At 38.1% G+C, this 23,697-nt stretch overlaps 2 protein-coding genes across 2 annotated transcripts in view; one reads left to right on the forward strand and one right to left on the reverse strand.

Moving 5' to 3' along the window:
- brinp2 (bone morphogenetic protein/retinoic acid inducible neural-specific 2) overlaps nt 1-23,697 on the forward strand; it is a 127,579-nt gene that overhangs the window by 16,937 nt on the left and 86,945 nt on the right. The window contains exon 2 of the mRNA XM_061928338.2: nt 6,467-6,905. Within this exon, the coding sequence (XP_061784322.2) occupies nt 6,526-6,905 (380 nt within the window). The 5' untranslated portion in view covers nt 6,467-6,525. The remainder of the gene's footprint in view (nt 1-6,466; nt 6,906-23,697) is intronic.
- The window catches only part of LOC133575627 (glucose-6-phosphate isomerase-like), a 52,564-nt gene continuing 32,796 nt past the window's right edge, over nt 3,930-23,697 (reverse strand). The window contains exon 4 of the mRNA XM_061928319.2: nt 3,930-4,026. The gene's annotated coding sequence lies outside the window, so the exon portion shown is untranslated. The remainder of the gene's footprint in view (nt 4,027-23,697) is intronic.

Below are 23,697 nucleotides of genomic sequence, written 5' to 3' on the forward strand. Positions count from 1 at the left end.
TCAGAAAAAAGTGTTGTGTATATCAGGGATAAGTGTCGTGCATATTAGGGATAAGTGTTTTGTGTATCAGGGATAAGTGTTGTGTATATCAGGGATAAGTGTCGTGTATATCAGGGATACGTGTCGTGTATATCAGGGATAAGTGTTGTGTATATCAGGGATAAGTGTCGTGCATATTAGGGATAAGTGTTTTGTGTATCAGGGATAAGTGTTGTGTATATCAGGGATAAGTGTCGTGTATATCAGAAAAAAGTGTTGTGTATATCAGGGATAAGTGTCGTGCATATTAGGGATAAGTGTTTTGTGTATCAGGGATAAGTGTTGTGTATATCAGGGATAAGTGTCGTGTATATCAGAAGTAAGTGTTGTGTATATCAGGGATAAGTGTTTTGTGTATATCAGAAAAAAGTGTTGTGTATATCAGGGATAAGTGTCGTGCATATTAGGGATAAGTGTTTTGTGTATCAGGGATAAGTGTCGTGTATATCAGGGATAAGTGTCGTGCATATTAGGGATAAGTGTTTTGTGTATCAGGGATAAGTGTTGTGTATATCAGGGATAAGTGTCGTGTATATCAGGGATAAGTGTCGTGTATATCAGGGATAAGTGTTTTGTGTATCAGGGATAAGTGTCGTGCATATTAGGGATAAGTGTTTTGTGTATCAGGGATAAGTGTTGTGTATATCAGGGATAAGTGTCGTGTATATCAGAAAAAAGTGTTGTGTATATCAGGGATAAGTGTCGTGCATATTAGGGATAAGTGTTTTGTGTATCAGGGATAAGTGTTGTGTATATCAGGGATAAGTGTCGTGTATATCAGAAGTAAGTGTTGTGTATATCAGGGATAAGTGTTTTGTGTATATCAGAAAAAAGTGTTGTGTATATCAGGGATAAGTGTCGTGCATATTAGGGATAAGTGTTTTGTGTATCAGGGATAAGTGTCGTGTATATCAGGGATAAGTGTCGTGCATATTAGGGATAAGTGTTTTGTGTATCAGGGATAAGTGTTGTGTATATCAGGGATAAGTGTCGTGTATATCAGGGATAAGTGTCGTGTATATCAGGGATAAGTGTTGTGTATATCAGGGATAAGTGTCGTGCATATTAGGGATAAGTGTTTTGTGTATCAGGGATAAGTGTTGTGTATATCAGGGATAAGTGTCGTGTATATCAGAAAAAAGTGTTGTGTATATCAGGGATAAGTGTCGTGCATATTAGGGATAAGTGTTTTGTGTATCAGGGATAAGTGTTGTGTATATCAGGGATAAGTGTCGTGTATATCAGAAGTAAGTGTTGTGTATATCAGGGATAAGTGTTTTGTGTATATCAGAAAAAAGTGTTGTGTATATCAGGGATAAGTGTCGTGCATATTAGGGATAAGTGTTTTGTGTATCAGGGATAAGTGTCGTGTATATCAGGGATAAGTGTCGTGCATATTAGGGATAAGTGTTTTGTGTATCAGGGATAAGTGTTGTGTATATCAGGGATAAGTGTCGTGTATATCAGGGATAAGTGTCGTGTATATCAGGGATAAGTGTTTTGTGTATCAGGGATAAGTGTCGTGCATATTAGGGATAAGTGTTTTGTGTATCAGGGATAAGTGTTGTGTATATCAGGGATAAGTGTCGTGTATATCAGAAAAAAGTGTTGTGTATATCAGGGATAAGTGTCGTGCATATTAGGGATAAGTGTTTTGTGTATCAGGGATAAGTGTTGTGTATATCAGGGATAAGTGTCGTGTATATCAGAAGTAAGTGTTGTGTATATCAGGGATAAGTGTTTTGTGTATATCAGAAAAAAGTGTTGTGTATATCAGGGATAAGTGTCGTGCATATTAGGGATAAGTGTTTTGTGTATCAGGGATAAGTGTCGTGTATATCAGGGATAAGTGTCGTGCATATTAGGGATAAGTGTTTTGTGTATCAGGGATAAGTGTTGTGTATATCAGGGATAAGTGTCGTGTATATCAGGGATAAGTGTCGTGTATATCAGGGATAAGTGTTGTGTATATCAGGGATAAGTGTCGTGCATATTAGGGATAAGTGTTTTGTGTATCAGGGATAAGTGTTGTGTATATCAGGGATAAGTGTCGTGTATATCAGAAAAAAGTGTTGTGTATATCAGGGATAAGTGTCGTGCATATTAGGGATAAGTGTTTTGTGTATCAGGGATAAGTGTCGTGTATATCAGGGATAAGTGTCGTGCATATTAGGGATAAGTGTTTTGTGTATCAGGGATAAGTGTTGTGTATATCAGGGATAAGTGTCGTGTATATCAGAAGTAAGTGTTGTGTATATCAGGGATAAGTGTTTTGTGTATATCAGAAAAAAGTGTTGTGTATATCAGGGATAAGTGTCGTGCATATTAGGGATAAGTGTTTTGTGTATCAGGGATAAGTGTTGTGTATATCAGGGATAAGTGTCGTGCATATTAGGGATAAGTGTTTTGTGTATCAGGGATAAGTGTTGTGTATATCAGAATCTAGAAGTACACACTGGACATAGAAGTACACACTGAACATAGAAGTACACACTGGACATAGAAGTACACACTGGACATGGAAGTACACACTGGACATGGAAGTACACACTGGACATAGAAGTACACACTGGACATAGAAGTACACACTGGACATGGAAGTACACACTGGACATACAAGTACACACTGGACATAGAAGTACACACTGAACATAGAAGTACACACTGGACATAGAAGTACACACTGAACATAGAAGTACACACTGGACATAGAAGTACACACTGGACATGGAAGTACACACTGGACATGGAAGTACACACTGGACATAGAAGTACACACTGGACATAGAAGTACACACTGGACATGGAAGTACACACTGGACATACAAGTACACACTGGACATAGAAGTACACACTGGACATACAAGTACACACTGGACATGGAAGTACACACTGGACATGGAAGTACACACTGGACATAGAAGTACACACTGGACATACAAGTACACACTGGACATGGAAGTACACACTGGACATGGAAGTACACACTGGACATAGAAGTACACACTGGACATAGAAGTACACACTGGACATAGAAGTACACACTGGACATACAAGTACACACTGGACATGGAAGTACACACTGGACATAGAAGTACACATAGAAGTACACACTGGACATAGAAGTACACACTGGACATGGAAGTACACACTGGACATAGAAGTACACATAGAAGTACACACTGGACATAGAAGTACACACTGGACATAGAAGTACACACTGGACATGGAAGTACACACTGGACATGGAAGTACACACTGGACATAGAAGTACACATAGAAGTACACAGTGTTGTGTTGTTAATGAGAGAAGTCCATGTTGACCTACATTGTCAAGTCACGCTCCATTAAATGCTCTTAGAAAACAAGTACAACATCAATAAGCGTTGAGTGCATTTAGAAGTAGTAGAATGTTTTAGTATTGATGTTTAGAAGTAGTAGAATGTTTTAGTATTGATGTTTAGAAGTAGTAGAATGTTTTAGTATTGATGTTTAGAAGTAGTAGAATGTTTTAGTATTGATTGGAAACTATTTCTCACCTCCATCTTGCACTTTCAGACGTGTAGAGAGCAAAGGTTGATTAGTGATTGTGATTGTATGACGTCTTTGTTCTACATACTCACACTTGGACTTAGACTTAGACTTAGACTAACTTTATTGATCCACAAGGGAAATTGTTCCACACAGTAGCTCAGTTACAAAGGCTGGAAAGGTAAGGATGGAAAGGATAATGCAGGTATAAAGTACACTAATAATGTATCCATCCATCCATCCATCCATTTTCTACCGCTTATTCCCTTTGGGGTCGCGGGGGGCGCTGCAGCCTATCTCAGCTACAATCGGGTGGAAGGCGGGGTACACTCTGGACAAGTCACCACCTCATCGCAGGGCCAACACAGATAGACAGACAACATTCACACACTAGGGACCATTTAGTGTTGCCAATCAACCTATCCCCAGGTGCATGTCTTTGGAGGTGGGAGGGGCCTATCCCCAGGTGCATGTCTTTGGAGGTGGGAGGGGCCTATCCCCAGGTGCATGTCTTTGGAGGTGGGAGGGGCCTATCCCCAGGTGCATGTCTTTGGAGGTGGGAGGGGCCTATCCCCAGGTGCATGTCTTTGGAGGTGGGAGGGGCCTATCCCCAGGTGCATGTCTTTGGAGGTGGGAGGAAGCCGACATCAACTTTATTTAATCAACTTCTTTTCATCAACTTTATTTTATCAACTTAATTTCATAAGGTGATTAATCAGATAGTTGTTGAACATTAAAATAGTGACTACTATCAGCCCTATGACAACAAAAAAGTGATTGTGATGTAGAGTAGTGACTACTATCAGCACTATGACAACAAACTGTGATTGTGATGTAGAGTAGTGACTACTATCAGCCCTATAACAACAAACTGTGATTGTGGTGTAGAGTTGTGACTACTATCAGCACTATGACAACAAAACTGTGATTGTGATGTAGAATAGTGACTATGCACTATGACAACAAACTGTGATTGTGATGTAGAGTAGTGACTACTATCAGCCCTATGACAACAAACTGTGATTGTGATGTAGAGTAGTGACTACTATCAGCACTATGACAACAAAACTGTGATTGTGATGTAGAATAGTGACTATGCACTATGACAACAAAAAGTGATTGCAATGTAGAGTAGTGACTACTATCAGTACTATGACAACGAAACTGTCATTGTGATGTAGAATAGTGACTACTATCAGTACTATGACAACAAAACTGTGATTGTGATGTAGAGTAGTCGAAAATATCAGCACTATGTCAAAAACAAAACTGTGATTGTGATGTAGAGTAGTGACTACTATCAGCACTATGACAACAAAACTGTGATTGTGATGTAGAGTAGTGACTACTATCAGCCCTATGACAACAAACTGTGATTGTGATGTAGAGTAGTGACTACTATCAGCACTATGACAACAAAACTGTGATTGTGATGTAGAATAGTGACTATGCACTATGACAACAAAAAAGTGATTGCAATGTAGAGTAGTGACTACTATCAGTACTATGACAACGAAACTGTCATTGTGATGTAGAATAGTGACTACTATCAGTACTATGACAACAAAACTGTGATTGTGATGTAGAGTAGTCGAAAATATCAGCACTATGTCAAAAACAAAACTGTGATTGTGATGTAGAGTAGTGACTACTATCATTTGTAGGTACTTAGGACTTTCCATGCTGGATGGTTTACAAACGTGTCAAGGCATTCGTAGATTCTTAGGACCTTCCATGCTGGATGGTTTACAAACTTGTCAAGGCATTCGTAGGTTCCTAGGACCTTCCATGCTGGATGGTTTACAAACGTGTCAAGGCATTTGTAGGTTCCTAGGACCTTCCATGCTGGATGGTTTACAAACGTGTCAAGGCATTCGTAGATTCTTAGGACCTTCCATGCTGAATGGTTTACAAACTTGTCAAGGCATTCGTACGTTCCTGGGACCTTCCATGCTGGATGGTTTACAAACTTGTCAAGGCATTCGTAGATTCTTAGGACCTTCCATGCTGGATGGTTTACAAACTTGCCAAGGCATTCGTAGGTTCCTAGGACCTTCCATGCTGGATGGTTTACAAACTTGTCAAGGCATTCGTAGATTCTTAGGACCTTCCATGCTGGATGGTTTACAAACTTGCCAAGGCATTCGTAGGTTCCTAGGACCTTCCATGCTGGATGGTTTACAAACTTGTTAAGGCATTCGTAGATTCTTAGGACCTTCCATGCTGGATGGTTTACAAACTTGTCAAGGCATTCGTAGGTTCTTGGGACCTTCCATGCTGGATGGTTTACAAACTTGTCAAGGCATTCGTAGGTTCCTAGGACCTTCCATGCTGGATGGTTTACAAACTTGCCAAGGCATTCGTAGGTTCCTAGGACCTTCCATGCTGGATGGTTTACAAACTTGCCAAGGCATTCGTACGTTCCTGGGACCTTCCATGCTGGATGGTTTACAAACTTGTCAAGGCATTTGTAGGTTCCTGGGACCTTCCATGCTGGATGGTTTACAAACTTGTCAAGGCATTCGTAGGTTCCTAGGACCTTCCATGCTGGATGGTTTACAAACTTTCCAAGGCATTCATAGGTTCCTGGGACCTTCCATGCTGGATGGTTTACAAACTTGTCAAGGCATCCGTAGATTCTTAGGACCTTCCATGCTGGATGGTTTACAAACTTTCCAAGGCATTCATAGGTTCCTGGGACCTTCCATGCTGGATGGTTTACAAACTTTCCAAGGCATTCATAGGTTCCTGGGACCTTCCATGCTGGATGGTTTACAAACTTGTCAAGGCATTCACTCACACAAAACCTCTGCATGGACAACTGTAATAAGTCAACAAACTCAAAATAAAAGTACATTGAAATGCTTAATGAAGTTCTTGTCTGTATTTGTTTTAGGCCAGTGGGAGGCAACTGCCAGAAGAAATGCGGGTCCTTAGTACGTCACCAGCAGGACCATGGCGATTCATTGGCCACTGAGAAAAGAGGGATGCTTGCAAGGCTCCGCCTCCACTGCTAGATGCTCAGCGTCCTCCTTCAAGCTTCTATGGTTGCCATGGATCTTGTTTTGGCTGCTCTGGCCCATCCGAGCTGAGCAAGTGGTCAGCGGCGGACATGCGGGCAAATCTCTCCACGAGTCCCCGCCCTCGTCCTCGTCCTCGTCCTCGTCCTCGTCCTCGTCTCCCTCCAGCTCGTCAGCAGGATTCAGCGGCAGGCCCGGTGGGGGTCAGCTGGACTGGCTGCTGTCAGAAAAAGGACCTTTCCAGCGATGCTCCGAGTACACCGAGTTCACCGAGAGGTTCCAGCAGGGATTTTCTACCAGATACAAGATTTACAGGTGAGCAGGGGGCGGGACGAAATATTCTTTACTGACGACTTTATAGAAAGACATGAAAAGCTCTCTTGTCAGTGTTTGAAGCTACATCAAGTAGTTTTCCCCCAAGCGACTTGCCTTCATGAATGATTTACCTTCCGCACATTACGGATAATAAACCTCTAAATAATACAACAGCATACATCTTTCATTTGTCACGGACCGACCTTGTTAAGGCAACAATACTTCAAAGTCGTGCAGAGCGAGTCTCTGCAGACTAAATAATGATATATATTGTCATGTCCTCATAATCGTATTCATATTCATACAAATATGACAGCTCGCCTTTTTTTTGCTATAAACTGAGTGAAGGAAACACTTCTGCTCCACCTACCAATGCCTGACAGAGAGATTTCTAGTGTTCTTCTTCTCCACCTACCAATGCCTGACAGAGAGATTTCTAGTGTTCTTCTTCTCCACCTACCAATGCCTGACAGAGAGATTTCTAGTGTTCTTCTTCTCCACCTACCAATGCCTGACAGAGAGATTTCTAGTGTTCTTCTTCTCCACCTACCAATGCCTGACAGAGAGATTTCTAGTGTTCTTCTTCTCCACCTACCAATGCCTGACAGTGAGATTTCTAGTGTTCTTCTTCTCCACCTACCAATGCCTGACAGTGAGATTTCTAGTGTTCTTCTTCTCCACCTACCAATGCCTGACAGAGAGATTTCTAGTGTTCTTCTTCTCCACCTACCAATGCCTGACAGAGAGATTTCTAGTGTTCTTCTTCTCCACCTACCAATGCCTGACAGAGAGATTTCTAGTGTTCTTCTTCTCCACCTACCAATGCCTGACAGAGAGATTTCTAGTGTTCTTCTTCTCCACCTACCAATGCCTGACAGAGAGATTTCTAGTGTTCTTCTTCTCCACCTACCAATGCCTGACAGAGAGATTTCTAGTGTTCTTCTTCTCCACCTACCAATGCCTGACAGAGAGATTTCTAGTGTTGTAGTAATGGTGCTTGACAAGCCCTGGCAGAGATGATGAATCAGCACATTTGGAGGATGTTCATTTACTTGTTTCATGTTGTGCAAAACAGCAAATAACAGACAAGACACCAAAGTCGAGTCATTTCAAAGGCAACTAGGAAACACTCAAAAAAGAAGAAAACAAAAGGTAATAGTCAGTTTCATTTTTAGATCAAGCAGAGTGAAAATATGGAATCAGTCAATTGTGAGGAGAAAACAACAGCAGCTTGCAGTTTGTGAGGCAAACACTTTTCTCTTTGATTGCTCTTGTCACTTCAGCTTTGCAGGCTTCTCTTCTTTTTCCACCTCACCTTCTGTGTCTTTCTACAAGGAAACATTTCACACTTCTCTAGCAAGATGCATTGTCATGTAGAAAAATGATGTCACCACCCCCAAACATGCCTTCCATGGATGGATGGAACCACTGCCATCACTAGCTGACATATCATCAATGTTTTCTTCAGGCTGTCGTCTTCATAAATCTCATTGGAACCAAAACCAACCAAAAGTTGCAGCATCATGCAGATTCACCATTCATCCCTGAATATGACTTTCATCCACTCATCTATTGCTTGGATTCACAAGACGTCACGTATGGCTCATGAAACATGCCTGGTGGTCCAGACATCTATAGTTATATTTTGATAAACAATCATAAATGAATCTCTTAGCACGTACACAATGTTGACATCTATAGTTATATTTTGATAAACAATCATAAATGAATCTTTCAGCATGTACACAATGTTGACATCTATAGTTATATTTTGATAAACAATCATAAATGAATCTTTCAGCACGTACACAATGTTGACATCTATAGTTATATTTTGATAAACAATCATAAATGAATCTTTCAGCACGTACACAATGTTGACATCTATAGTTATATTTTGATAAACAATCATAAATGAATCTCTTAGCACGTACACAATGTTGACATCTATAGTTATATTTTGATAAACAATCATAAATGAATCTTTCAGCACGTACACAATGTTGACATCTATAGTTATATTTTGATAAACAATCATAAATGAATCTTTCAGCATGTACACAATGTTGACATCTATAGTTATATTTTGATAAACAATCATAAATGAATCTTTCAGCACGTACACAATGTTGACATCTATAGTTATATTTTGATAAACAATCATAAATGAATCTTTCAGCATGTACACAATGTTGACATCTATAGTTATATTTTGATAAACAATCATAAATGAATCTTTCAGCACGTACACAATGTTGACATCTATAGTTATATTTTGATAAACAATCATAAATGAATCTCTTAGCACGTACACAATGTTGACATCTATAGTTATATTTTGATAAACAATCATAAATGAATCTCTTAGCACGTACACAATGTTGACATCTATAGTTATATTTTGATAAACAATCATAAATGAATCTCTTAGCACGTACACAATGTTGACATCTATAGTTATATTTTGATAAACAATCATAAATGAATCTCTTAGCACGTACACAATGTTGACATCTATAGTTATATTTTGATAAACAATCATAAATGAATCTTTCAGCACGTACACAATGTTGACATCTATAGTTATATTTTGATAAACAATCATAAATGAATCTTTCAGCACGTACACAATGTTGACATCTATAGTTATATTTTGATAAACAATCATAAATGAATCTCTTAGCACGTACACAATGTTGACATCTATAGTTATATTTTGATAAACAATCATAAATGAATCTCTTAGCACGTACACAATGTTGACATCTATAGTTATATTTTGATAAACAATCATAAATGAATCTTTCAGCACGTACACAATGTTGACATCTCTAGTTATATTTTGATAAACAATCATAAATGAATCTTTCAGCACGTACACAATGTTGACATCTATAGTTATATTTTGATAAACAATCATAAATGAATCTTTCAGCACGTACACAATGTTGACATCTATAGTTATATTTTGATAAACAATCATAAATGAATCTTTCAGCACATACACAATGTTGACATCTATAGTTATATTTTGATAAACAATCATAAATGAATCTTTCAGCACGTACACAATGTTGACATCTATAGTTATATTTTGATAAACAATCATAAATGAATCTCTTAGCACGTACACAATGTTGACATCTATAGTTATATTTTGATAAACAATCATAAATGAATCTCTTAGCACGTACACAATGTTGACATCTATAGTTATATTTTGATAAACAATCATAAATGAATCTTTCAGCACGTACACAATGTTGACATCTATAGTTATATTTTGATAAACAATCATAAATGAATCTTTCAGCACGTACACAATGTTGACATCTATAGTTATATTTTGATAAACAATCATAAATGAATCTTTCAGCACGTACACAATGTTGACATCTATAGTTATATTTGGTAAAACGGGGAAAAACACACTACTCGTAGACGGCGTGGCGTGTACAACATCAACAAACATGGTGGTAGACACAAGTTAAATCATGAAATACAACTTCACCCCAGCAAAAGCGATACATATTTATCCATGAGAGTGTTGATACCAACGTCCTTGACCCACACACACACAACAAAGTTGTAGACCACCTTGCTTTTCCACGTTTAAAATAAAAAAATAAAAAAAAATATATAAATGTCAGCACGGTGGTAGAGGGGTTAGTGCCTTTCTGGGCACTCAAGAACACCGTATGAATGTTTATGAACCTTTGTAAGTGTGTATGAACATGTATGAACGTGTGTGAATGTGTATGAACATGTATGAACGTGTATGAACGTGTGTGAACGTGTGTGAACATGTATGAACGTGTATGAACATGTATGAACGTGTATTAACGTGTTTGAACTTGTGTAAACGTGTATGAAGGTGTATGAACGTTTATGAACTTGTATGAACGTGTATGATAATAATTAATAATACATTTTACTTATAAGGCGCCTTTCTGGTAACTCAAGGACACCATATGAATGTTTATGAACTTGTGTAAATGTGTATGAACATGTATGAACGTGTATGAATGTTTATGAACTTGTGTAAACGTGTATGAACATGTATGAACGTGTATGAATGTTTATGAACTTGTGTAAACGTGTTTTAACATGTATGAATGTGTATGAATGTGTATGAATGTGTATGAACACGTATGAATGTGTGTGGACTTGTGTGAACTTGTTTGAAAGTGTATGAACATGTATGAACGTTAATGAATGTGTATGAACGTTTTTGAATGTTTGTGAACGTGTGTGATAGTGTGAACGTGTATGAATGTGTGTGAACGTTTATGAACATGTATGAACGTTTGTGAACGTTTATGAACATGTATGAACATTTTTGAATGTTTGTGAATGTGTATGAACGTGCATAAATGTGTATGAACATTTATGAACATTTATGAACGTGTATGAATGTGTATGAACGTGCATAAATGTGTATGAATGTTTATGAACATTTATGAACGTGTATGACTGTGCATAAACGTGTATGAATGTTTATGAATGTGTATGAATGTTTTTGAGTGTTTGTGAACGTGTATGACTGTGCATAAATGTGTATGAATGTTTATGAATGTGTATGAACGTTTATGAACATTTATGAACGTGTGTGAACGTGTATGAACGTGTATGAATGTGCATAAATGTGTATGAATGTTTATGAACGTGTTTGAACATGTAAGAATGTTTGTGAATGTTTGTGAACGTGTATGACTGTGCATAAACGTGTATGAATGTTTATGAACGTGTATGAATGTTTATGAACGTGTGTGAATGTTTGGGCCTTAGATGCTCCATCAGGGCATCTGTGACTCTACACATGTAGCTTAGCAGCAGCATGTGTGAATGTGTGAATGTGGAGTGAATGAATGATGGCTTATTCTCACTTCTCTGTGCGCACTCTGAGTGGGAAGTGTATAGAAAAGCGTTGTATAAATCTGGATATGACTAATCTGCAGTATATATGAACACAACGTGTATAAATCTGGATATGACTAATCTGCAGTATATATGAACACAACGTGACATGTCAATCATTTTAAATCTAGCATTGATGAACTTTTATCCACATTTAAGAATATACATTAGGGAAATAGGTTGTATTTGATCCACATTTAAGAATATAAATAAGTTGTATTTGATCCACATTTAAGAATATAAATAAGTTGTATTTGATCCACATTTAAGAATATAAATAGGTTGTATTTGCTCCACATTTAAGAATATAAATAAGTTGTATTTGATCCACATTTAAGAATATAAATACGTTGTATTTGATCCACATTTAAGAATATAAATAAGTTGTATTTGATCCACATTTAAGAATATAAATAAGTTGTATTTGATCCACATTTAAGAATATAAATAGGTTGTATTTGCTCCACATTTAAGAATATAAATAAGTTGTATTTGATCCACATTTAAGAATATAAATACGTTGTATTTGATCCACATTTAAGAATATAAATAAGTTGTATTTGATCCACATTTAAGAATATAAATAAGTTGTATTTGATCCACATTTAAAAATATAAATAGGTTGTATTTGATCCACATTTAAGAATATAAGTACGTTATATTTGATCCACATTTAAGAATGTAAATAAGTTGTATTTGCTCCACATTTAAGAATATAAATAAGTTGTATTTGATCCACATTTAAGAATATAAATACGTTGTATTTGATCCACATTTAAGAATATAAATACGTTGTATTTGATCCACATTTAAGAATATAAATAAGTTGTATTTGATCCACATTTAAGAATATAAATAAGTTGTATTTGATCCACATTTAAGAATATAAATAGGTTGTATTTGATCCACATTTAAGAATATAAGTACCTTGTATTTGATCCACATTTAAGAATGTAAATAAGTTGTATTTGATCCACATTTAAGAATATAAATAAGTTGTATTTGATCCACATTTAAGAATATAAATAGGTTGTATTTGCTCCACATTTAAGAATATAAATAAGTTGTATTTGATCCACATTTAAGAATATAAATACGTTGTATTTGATCCACATTTAAGAATATAAATAAGTTGTATTTGATCCACATTTAAGAATATAAATAAGTTGTATTTGATCCACATTTAAGAATATAAATAGGTTGTATTTGCTCCACATTTAAGAATATAAATAAGTTGTATTTGATCCACATTTAAGAATATAAATACGTTGTATTTGATCCACATTTAAGAATATAAATAAGTTGTATTTGATCCACATTTAAGAATATAAATAAGTTGTATTTGATCCACATTTAAAAATATAAATAGGTTGTATTTGATCCACATTTAAGAATATAAGTACGTTATATTTGATCCACATTTAAGAATGTAAATAAGTTGTATTTGCTCCACATTTAAGAATATAAATAAGTTGTATTTGATCCACATTTAAGAATATAAATACGTTGTATTTGATCCACATTTAAGAATATAAATACGTTGTATTTGATCCACATTTAAGAATATAAATAAGTTGTATTTGATCCACATTTAAGAATATAAATAAGTTGTATTTGATCCACATTTAAGAATATAAATAGGTTGTATTTGATCCACATTTAAGAATATAAGTACCTTGTATTTGATCCACATTTAAGAATGTAAATAAGTTGTATTTGATCCACATTTAAGAATATAAATAAGTTGTATTTGATCCACATTTAAGAATATAAATAGGTTGTATTTGCTCCACATTTAAGAATATAAATAAGTTGTATTTGATCCACATTTAAGAATATAAATACGTTGTATTTGATCCACATTTAAGAATATAAATAAGTTGTATTTGATCCACATTTAAGAATATAAATAAGTTGTATTTGATCCACATTTAAGAATATAAATAGGTTGTATTTGCTCCACATTTAAGAATATAAATAAGTTGTATTTGATCCACATTTAAGAATATAAATACGTTGTATTTGATCCACATTTAAGAATATAAATAAGTTGTATTTGATCCACATTTAAGAATATAAATAAGTTGTATTTGATCCACATTTAAAAATATAAATAGGTTGTATTTGATCCACATTTAAGAATATAAGTACGTTATATTTGATCCACATTTAAGAATGTAAATAAGTTGTATTTGCTCCACATTTAAGAATATAAATAAGTTGTATTTGATCCACATTTAAGAATATAAATACGTTGTATTTGATCCACATTTAAGAATATAAATACGTTGTATTTGATCCACATTTAAGAATATAAATAAGTTGTATTTGATCCACATTTAAGAATATAAATAAGTTGTATTTGATCCACATTTAAGAATATAAATAGGTTGTATTTGATCCACATTTAAGAATATAAGTACCTTGTATTTGATCCACATTTAAGAATGTAAATAAGTTGTATTTGATCCACATTTAAGAATATAAATAAGTTGTATTTGATCCACATTTAAGAATATAAATAAGTTGTATTTGATCCACATTTAAGAATATGAATAAGTTGTATTTGATCCACATTTAAGAATATAAATAAGTTGTATTTAAACTACATTTGAGAATATAAATAAGTTGTATTTGATCCACATTTAAGAATATAAATAAGTTGTATTTGATCCACATTTAAGAATATAAATAAGTTGTATTTGATCCACATTTAAGAATATAAATAAGTTGTATTTGATCCACATTTAAGAATATAAATAAGTTGTATTTAAACTCCATTTCAGAATATAAATAAGGGAAATAAGTTTGACAAAGGTGACTTTATTGAAAGTTTTCAAAGTTAGTTGCAATGAATGTGTGCATCAATAAGTAATATTTGTGTTGCAGCAGCAGGCTGATGAATAATGCACGTGCACGTAGAAGTGTGGCGCACATGAATGCAACGCTGCAGCAGCACAAAGGCGCTCCACACTTATATCTCAAGATAAAAAACACTTTCTCCTCCACGAGACAAATTTACATTTGTGCTTCTCACCACCACCACTGTTGGAAATGTGACTACTTTTGATTCCAATCCTCTCCAATTAGAAATGTGCACATGTTGATTATCTACACTAAAGCCAAGTCGTTGTACAGAAGTGCAGGAAGTTACTGTCACCATCCGGATAGGACTCTGATTAGGACTCTGGATAGGACTCTGGATAGGACTCTGGATAGGACTCTGAATCGGACTCTGGATAGGACTCTGGACAGGACTCTGAATAGGACTCTGGATAGGACTCTGGATAGGACTCTGGATAGGACTCTGGATAGGACTTTGGATAGGACTATGGATAGGACTCTGGATAGGACTCTGGATAGGACTCTGGATAGGACTCTGAATCGGACTCTGGATAGGACTCTGGATAGGACTCTGGATAGGACTCTGAATAGGACTCTGGATAGGACTCTGAATAGGACTCTGGATAGGACTCTGGATAGGACTCTGGATAGGACTCTGGATAGGACTTTGGATAGGACTATGGATAGGACTCTGGATAGGACTCTGGATAGGACTCTGGATAGGACTCTGAATCGGACTCTGGATAGGACTCTGGATAGGACTCTGGATAGGACTCTGAATAGGACTCTGGATAGGACTCTGGATAGGACTCTGAATCGGACTCTGGATAGGACTCTGGATAGGACTCTGGATAGGACTCTGGATAGGACTTTGGATAGGACTCTGGATAGGACTTTGGATAGGACTCTGAATCGGACTCTGGATAGGACTCTGGATAGGACTCTGGATAGGACTCTCGATAGGACTCTGGATAGGACTCTCGATAGGACTCTGGATAGGACTCTCGATAGGACTCTGGATAGGACTTTGGATAGGACTCTGGATAGGACTCTGATTAGGACTCTGGATAGGACTCTGGATAGGACTCTGGAAACAGAATCAGGATTTACAAGACTTCACCCAGGTGTGTGTCACGACCAGAACAGGACTCTGAACACAGATGCAGGAGTTTCAGAAACAGATCTTTATTCTGAACAAGGAAGGGGTCCAAAACGGGAGAAACAAAAACAGGCTACCAAACCAGACCTAACTTAACCTGACCTAACCTAAAGATCATGACCATAGGTGAGGATAGGAATGTAGATCGTGTACCTGTGATCTTGTCCTTTCAGTCATAACCCAACGATCATGACCATAGGTAAGGATGGGAATGTAGATCTTGTACCTGTGATCTTGTCCTTTCAGTCATAACCTAAAGATCATGACCATAGGTGAGGATAGGAATGTAGATCTTGTACCCGTGATCTTGTCCTTTTAGTCATAACCCAAAGATTATGACCATAGGTGAGGATGGGAACGTAGATCTTGTACCCGTGATCTTGTCCTTTCACTCATAACTCAAAGATCATGACCATAGGTGAGGATGGGAATGTAGATCTTGTACCTGAAATCTTGTCCTTTCAGTCATAACCTAAAGATCATGACCATAGGTGAGGATAGGAATGTAGATCTTCTACCTGTGATCTTGTCCCTTCAGTCATAACCCAAAGATTATGACCATAGGTGAGGATGGGAATGTAGATCTTCTACCTGTGATCTTGTCCCTTCAGTCATAACCCAAAGATTATGACCATAGGTGAGCATGAGATCGTGTCCTTTACATCATAACCCAAAGATCATGACCATAGGTGAGGATGGGAGTTTAGATCGACATGTAGATTGAGAGTTTTGCCTTCTGGCTCAGCTTTTTTTCACTACTCTTCCCTCACTCGTGAACAAGACTCGTGAACAGGACTCCATGGTACTTGGGACGAGATTTCCCCAACCCGGAGATGGCACTCCACCCTTTTCCGGGCGAGAACCATGGACTCGGACTTGGAGGTGCTGATTCTCATCCCAGTCACTTCACACTCTGCTACGAACCGATCCAGTGAGAGCTGAAGATCCTGGCCAGATGAAGCCATCAGGACCACATCATCTGGAAAAAAGCAGAGACCTAATCCTGCAGCCACCAAACCGGATCCCCTCAACTCCCTGACTGCGCCTAGAACCTCTGTCCATAAAAGACAGGTCTGACTGTTGTTGCCAATGTGAAGTCACCCAGCAGAACAAGGAGGAACCTGAGGGAACACTCTCCAGTACTCCCTCTCGGGAATCCAAAAGGGGTGGGTACTATGAGCTGCTGTTTGGTGCGTAAGCAGCCGAGGGGCAACAAGAATTGCCACACCAGCTCGTCACCTCTCCCTGCTTGCAAGGCCAGAGTTGGAGAGAGTCCAGCCCCTCTCAAGAGAACTGGTTCCAGAGCCCTCGCTGTGCCTCAAAGTGCCGTAACTTCTCCACCTCGCGCACTAGCTCTGGCTCCTTCCCCCCCAGCGAGGTGACATTCCACGTCCCAAGATCTAGCTTATGTAGGTGAGGATCGGACCCTGCTTTCCACTGCCGCCCAGCTCACAGAGCACCCGACCTCTATGGCCCCTCCCATGAGTGGTGAGCCCAATGGAGGGGGACCCATGTTACCTTTCTACATTTGTCTTGATGGGGACCTCTATGGCCCCTCCCATGAGTGGTGAGCCCAATGGAAGGGGACCCATGTTACCCTTCTACATTTGTCTTGATGGGGACCTTATGGCCCCTCCCATGAGTGGTGAGCCCAATGGAAGGGGACCCACGTTACCCTTCTACATTTGTCTTGATGGGGACCTCTATGGCCCCTCCCATGAGTGGTGAGTCCAATGGAGGGGGACCCATGTTACCTTTCTACATTTGTCTTGATGGGGACCTCTATGGCCCCTCCCATGAGTGGTGAGCCCAATGGAAGGGGACCCATGTTACCCTTCTACATTTGTCTTGATGGGGACCTTATGGCCCCTCCCATGAGTGGTGAGCCCAATGGAAGGGGACCCACGTTACCCTTCTACATTTGTCTTGATGGGGACCTCTATGGCCCCTCCCATGAGTGGTGAGTCCAATGGAGGGGGACCCACGTTACCCTTCTACATTTGTCTTGATGGGGAATGAAAATGTTTCCTTCTTCCACGTGACCTTTGTGACAAAGTTTATGAACACGAGTGCCTTCCACTCAAATGTTGATCTTGTTACTTCTGTGGAAGAAAGTAGATGCAAACTAAATGAATCCACTTGCTGTTTTTCATCAGGAAGTAGGACACATCAGCATCCTAACACGCTTGTGACAGCACACCTCTGAAAATAGCTCCGTTTAATGGGGAACGTGAGGCCTCCATAATTTATGCAATGTGACATTAATACACACAGACAGCCAAGCACACACAGCACACACAGCACACATTGCACACACAACACACACACCACACATTGCACACATTGCACACACAACACACACAGCACACACAACACACATTGCACACACAGCACATATTGCACACACAGCACACACAGTACACACAGACCACACAGCACACATTGCACACATTGCACACACAGCACACACAGCACACACAGCACACATTGCACACACAGCACACATTGCACACACAACACACACACACACCACACATTGCACACACAACACACATACCACACACAGCACACATTGCACACACAGCACACTTTGCACACACAGCACATATTGCACACACAGCACACATTGCACACACAGACCACACAGCACACATTGCACACACAGCACACACAGACCACACAGCACACATTGCACACACAGCACACACAGCACACATTGCACACACAGCACACATTGCACACACAACACACACAGCACACACAGCACACATTGCACACACAACAAACACAGCACACACAACACACACAGCACACATTGCACACACAGCACACATTGCACACACAGCACATATTGCACACATAGTACATATTGCACACATGGCACACATTGCACACACAGCACATATTGCACACACAGTACACATTACACACACAGCACACATTGCACACACAGCACACATTGCACACACAGCACATATTGCACACACAGCACATATTGCACACACAGTACACATTACACACACAGCACACATTGCACACACAGCGCACATTGCACACACAGCGCATATTTATGTATATTTGAATACATGAAAGTACACAACCAACACAACACACTTGTGTATTTGAACACATGAAAGTACACAACCAACACAACACACTTGTGTATTTGAACACATGAAAGTACACAACCAACACAACACACTTGTGTATTTGGATACATGAAAGTACACAACCAACACAACACACTTGTGTATTTGAACACATGAAAGTACACAACCAACACAACACACTTGTGTATTCGAACACATGAAAGTACACAACCAACACAACACACTTGTGTATTTGGATACATGAAAGTACACAACCAACACAACACACTTGTGTATTTGAACACATGAAAGTACACAACCAACACAACACACTTGTGTATTTGGATACATGAAAGTACACAACCAACACAACACACTTGTGTATTTGAACACATGAAAGTACACAACCAACACAACACACTTGTGTATTTGAACACATGAAAGTACACAACCAACACAACACACTTGTGTATTTGAACACATGAAAGTACACAACCAACACAACACACTTGTGTATTTGAACACATGAAAGTACACAACCAACACAACACACTTGTGTATTTGAACACATGAAAGTACACAACCAACACAACACACTTGTGTATTTGGATACATGAAAGTACACAACCAACACAACACACTTGTGTATTTGAACACATGAAAGTACACAACCAACACAACACACTTGTGTATTCGAACACATGAAAGTACACAACCAACACAACACACTTGTGTATTTGGATACATGAAAGTACACAACCAACACAACACACTTGTGTATTTGAACACATGAAAGTACACAACCAACACAACACACTTGTGTATTTGGATACATGAAAGTACACAACCAACACAACACACTTGTGTATTTGAACACATGAAAGTACACAACCAACACAACACACTTGTGTATTTGAACACATGAAAGTACACAACCAACACAACACACTTGTGTATTTGAACACATGAAAGTACACAACCAACACAACACACTTGTGTATTTGAACACATGAAAGTACACAACCAACACAACACACTTGTGTATTTGGATACATGAAAGTACACAACCAACACAACACACTTGTGTATTTGAACACATGAAAGTACACAACCAACACAACACACTTGTGTATTTCAGTGCTATTTTCCACAGTGAAAGAGAGAAATGTGAGTTGTGTTGATCTTCAGGCTGGATTGTTAGCAGCAGTCACGCCTTCTTTCACTGCTGCAATTGAAGGCAGCACAGCTCGGGTCACACAGCATGATTCTTATCAGGATTATGGAAAACTGGAAATCATTACAAACTTTCTAGTCTGATGACACTTTTCACTTTCACTTCTTCATTGCCCACACATGCTAACTTCTACATGCTAACTTCTACATGCTAACTTCTTCAAATACACAAGTAATCTAGTAGTAATGGTAGTACTACTACTACTACTAGTACTAAGTCTGAGAGAACATATTTGGATCAAGTCAGTAATCTAGTAGTAGTGGTAGTACTAAGTCTGACAGAACATATTTGGATCAAGTCAGTAATCTAGTAGTAGTGGTAGTACTAAGTCTGACAGAACATATTTGGATCAAGTCAGTAATCTAGTACTAGTGGTAGTACTAAGTCTGACAGAACATATTTGGATCAAGTCAGTAATCTAGTAGTAGTGGTAGTACTAAGTCTGACAGAACATATTTGGTTCAAGTCAGTAATCTAGTACTAGTGGTAGTACTAAGTCTGACAGAACATATTTGGATCAAGTCAGTAATCTAGTAGTAGTGGTAGTACTAAGTCTGACAGAACATATTTGGATCAAGTCAGTAATCTAGTAGTAGTGGTAGTACTAAGTCTGACAGAACATATTTGGATCAAGTCAGTAATCTAGTACTAGTGGTAGTACTAAGTCTGACAGAACATATTTGGATCAAGTCAGTAATCTAGTACTAGTGGTAGTACTAAGTCTGACAGAACATATTTGGATCAAGTCAGTAATCTAGTAGTAGTGGTAGTACTAAGTCTGACAGAACATATTTGGATCAAGTCAGTAATCTAGTAGTAGTGGTAGTACTAAGTCTGACAGAACATATTTGGTTCAAGTCAGTAATCTAGTACTAGTGGTAGTACTAAGTCTGACAGAACATATTTGGATCAAGTCAGTAATCTAGTACTAGTGGTAGTACTAAGTCTGACAGAACATATTTGGATCAAGTCAGTAATCTAGTACTAGTGGTAGTACTAAGTCTGACAGAACATATTTGGATCAAGTCAGTAATCTAGTAGTAGTGGTAGTACTAAGTCTGACAGAACATATTTGGATCAAGTCAGTAATCTAGTAGTAGTGGTAGTACTAAATCTGACAGCACATATTTGGATCAAGTCAGTAATCTAGTACTAGTGGTAGTACTAAGTCTGACAGAACATATTTGGATCAAGTCAGTAATCTAGTAGTAGTGGTAGTACTAAGTCTGATCAGAAGGTGTGCAAATAGAACATTGTAGTCCTAGTGTGTAGCACGGCATGCAGAGGGGATTGTCTTCACTCTGCATGCTGACAGCTAATTAGCAGCAGGTGTTATTTCCTCACATGCACAAACCTCCCAGGAGCAAATCTGCATAGTCAACACTTTCTATTTAAGAAGATTTGAAGTCAAGAAGATTTGAGCTGCAGGTGCAAACTCCTTCATGAACACCATCGTTCATCATTAGCTGGCAGGCCACTCCTGGACTACACAGTCCACAACACAGTCCACTCCTGGACTACACAGTCCACAACACAGTCCACAACACAGGCCACTCCTGGACTACAAAGCCAGCACAGAAGGAAATGATGCGAAACCTTCAGCCTCCCTTAGTCAGAGCTCAGTGACAAAGCCATCAGTCAGAATCCCCCCTGCTGATTAGTCACCAACCGCTGAAGATAAAACCAGTCAATGAGGCAAGTGACTGAAGATAAAACTAGTCAATGAGGCAAGTGACTGACTTCCTTGTAGTTTGCCTTCTTTGAAGAAGAAACATTATTAGTGTTAGTAAAAGTAACTTGACTAATCCTTGTAGTTTGTCTTGTTTAAAGAACAAACACTAGTGTTAGATTTTGTAACACACAACACTGTGATAGAACAATATTAGAGTTAGTAACACACAACACTGTGATAGAACAATCTCAGCGTTTGTAACACACAACACTGTGATAGAACAATCTTAGAGTGTGTAACACACAACACTGTGATAAAACAATCTTAGAGTGTGTAACACACAACACTGTGATAGAACAATCTTAGAGTGTGTAACACACAACACTGTGATAGAACAATATTAGAGTTTGTAACACACAACACTGTGATAGAACAATCTTAGAGTGTGTAACACACAACACTGTGATAGAACAATATTAGAGTTTGTAACACACAACACTGTGATAGAACAATCTCAGCGTTTGTAACACACAACACTGTGATAGAACAATCTTAGAGTGTGTAACACACAACACTGTGATAAAACAATCTTAGAGTTTGTAACACACAACACTGTGATAGAACAATCTTAGAGTGTGTAACACACAACACTGTGATAGAACAATCTTAGAGTGTGTAACACACAACACTGTGATAGAACAATCTTATAGTGTGTAACACACAACACTGTGATAGAACAATCTTAGAGTTTGTAACACACAACACTGTGATAGAACAATCTTAAAGTGTGTAACACACAACACTGTGATAGAACAATCTCAGCGTTTGTAACACACAACACTGTGATAGAACAATCTTAGAGTGTGTAACACACAACACTGTGATAGAACAATCTTAGAGTGTGTAACACACAACACTGTGATAGAACAATCTTAGAGTTTGTAACACACAACACTGCGATAGAACAATCTTAGAGTGTGTAACACACAACACTGTGATAGAACAATCTCAGCGTTTGTAGCACACAACACTGTGATAGAACAATCTTAGAGTGTGTAACACACAACACTGTGATAGAACAATCTTAGAGTTTGTAACACACAACACTGTGATAGAACAATCTTAGAGTGTGTAACACACAACACTGTGATAGAACAATCTTAGAGTGTGTAACACACAACACTGTGATAGAACAATCTTAGAGTGTGTAACACACAACACTGTGATAGAACAATCTCAGCGTTTGTAACACACAACACTGTGATAGAACAATCTTAGAGTGTGTAACACACAACACTGTGATAGAACAATCTCAGCGTTTGTAACACAAAACACTGTGATAGAACAATCTTAGAGTGTGTAACACACAACACTGTGATAGAACAATATTAGAGTGTGTAACACACAACACTGTGATAGAACAATATTAGAGTTAGTAACACACAACACTGTGATAGAACAATATTAGAGTTAGTAACACACAACACTGTGATAGAACAATATTAGAGTTTGTAACACACAACACTGTGATAGAACAATCTTAGAGTGTGTAACACACAACACTGTGATAGAACAATCTTAGAGTTTGTAACACACAACACTGTGATAGAACAATCTTAGAGTGTGTAACACACAACACTGTGATAAAACAATCTTAGAGTGTGTAACACACAACACTGTGATAGAACAATCTCAGAGTTTGTAACACAACACTGTGATAGAACAATCTTAGAGTGTGTAACACACAACACTGTGATAGAACAATCTCAGAGTTTGTAACACACAACACTGTGATAGAACAATCTTAGAGTGTGTAACACACAACACTGTGATAGAACAATCTTAGAGTGTGTAACACACAACACTGTGATAGAACA

The sequence above is a fragment of the Nerophis lumbriciformis genome, linkage group LG33 (genome assembly GCF_033978685.3).
Source record: "Nerophis lumbriciformis linkage group LG33, RoL_Nlum_v2.1, whole genome shotgun sequence".
Lineage (NCBI taxonomy): Eukaryota > Metazoa > Chordata > Actinopteri > Syngnathiformes > Syngnathidae > Nerophis > Nerophis lumbriciformis.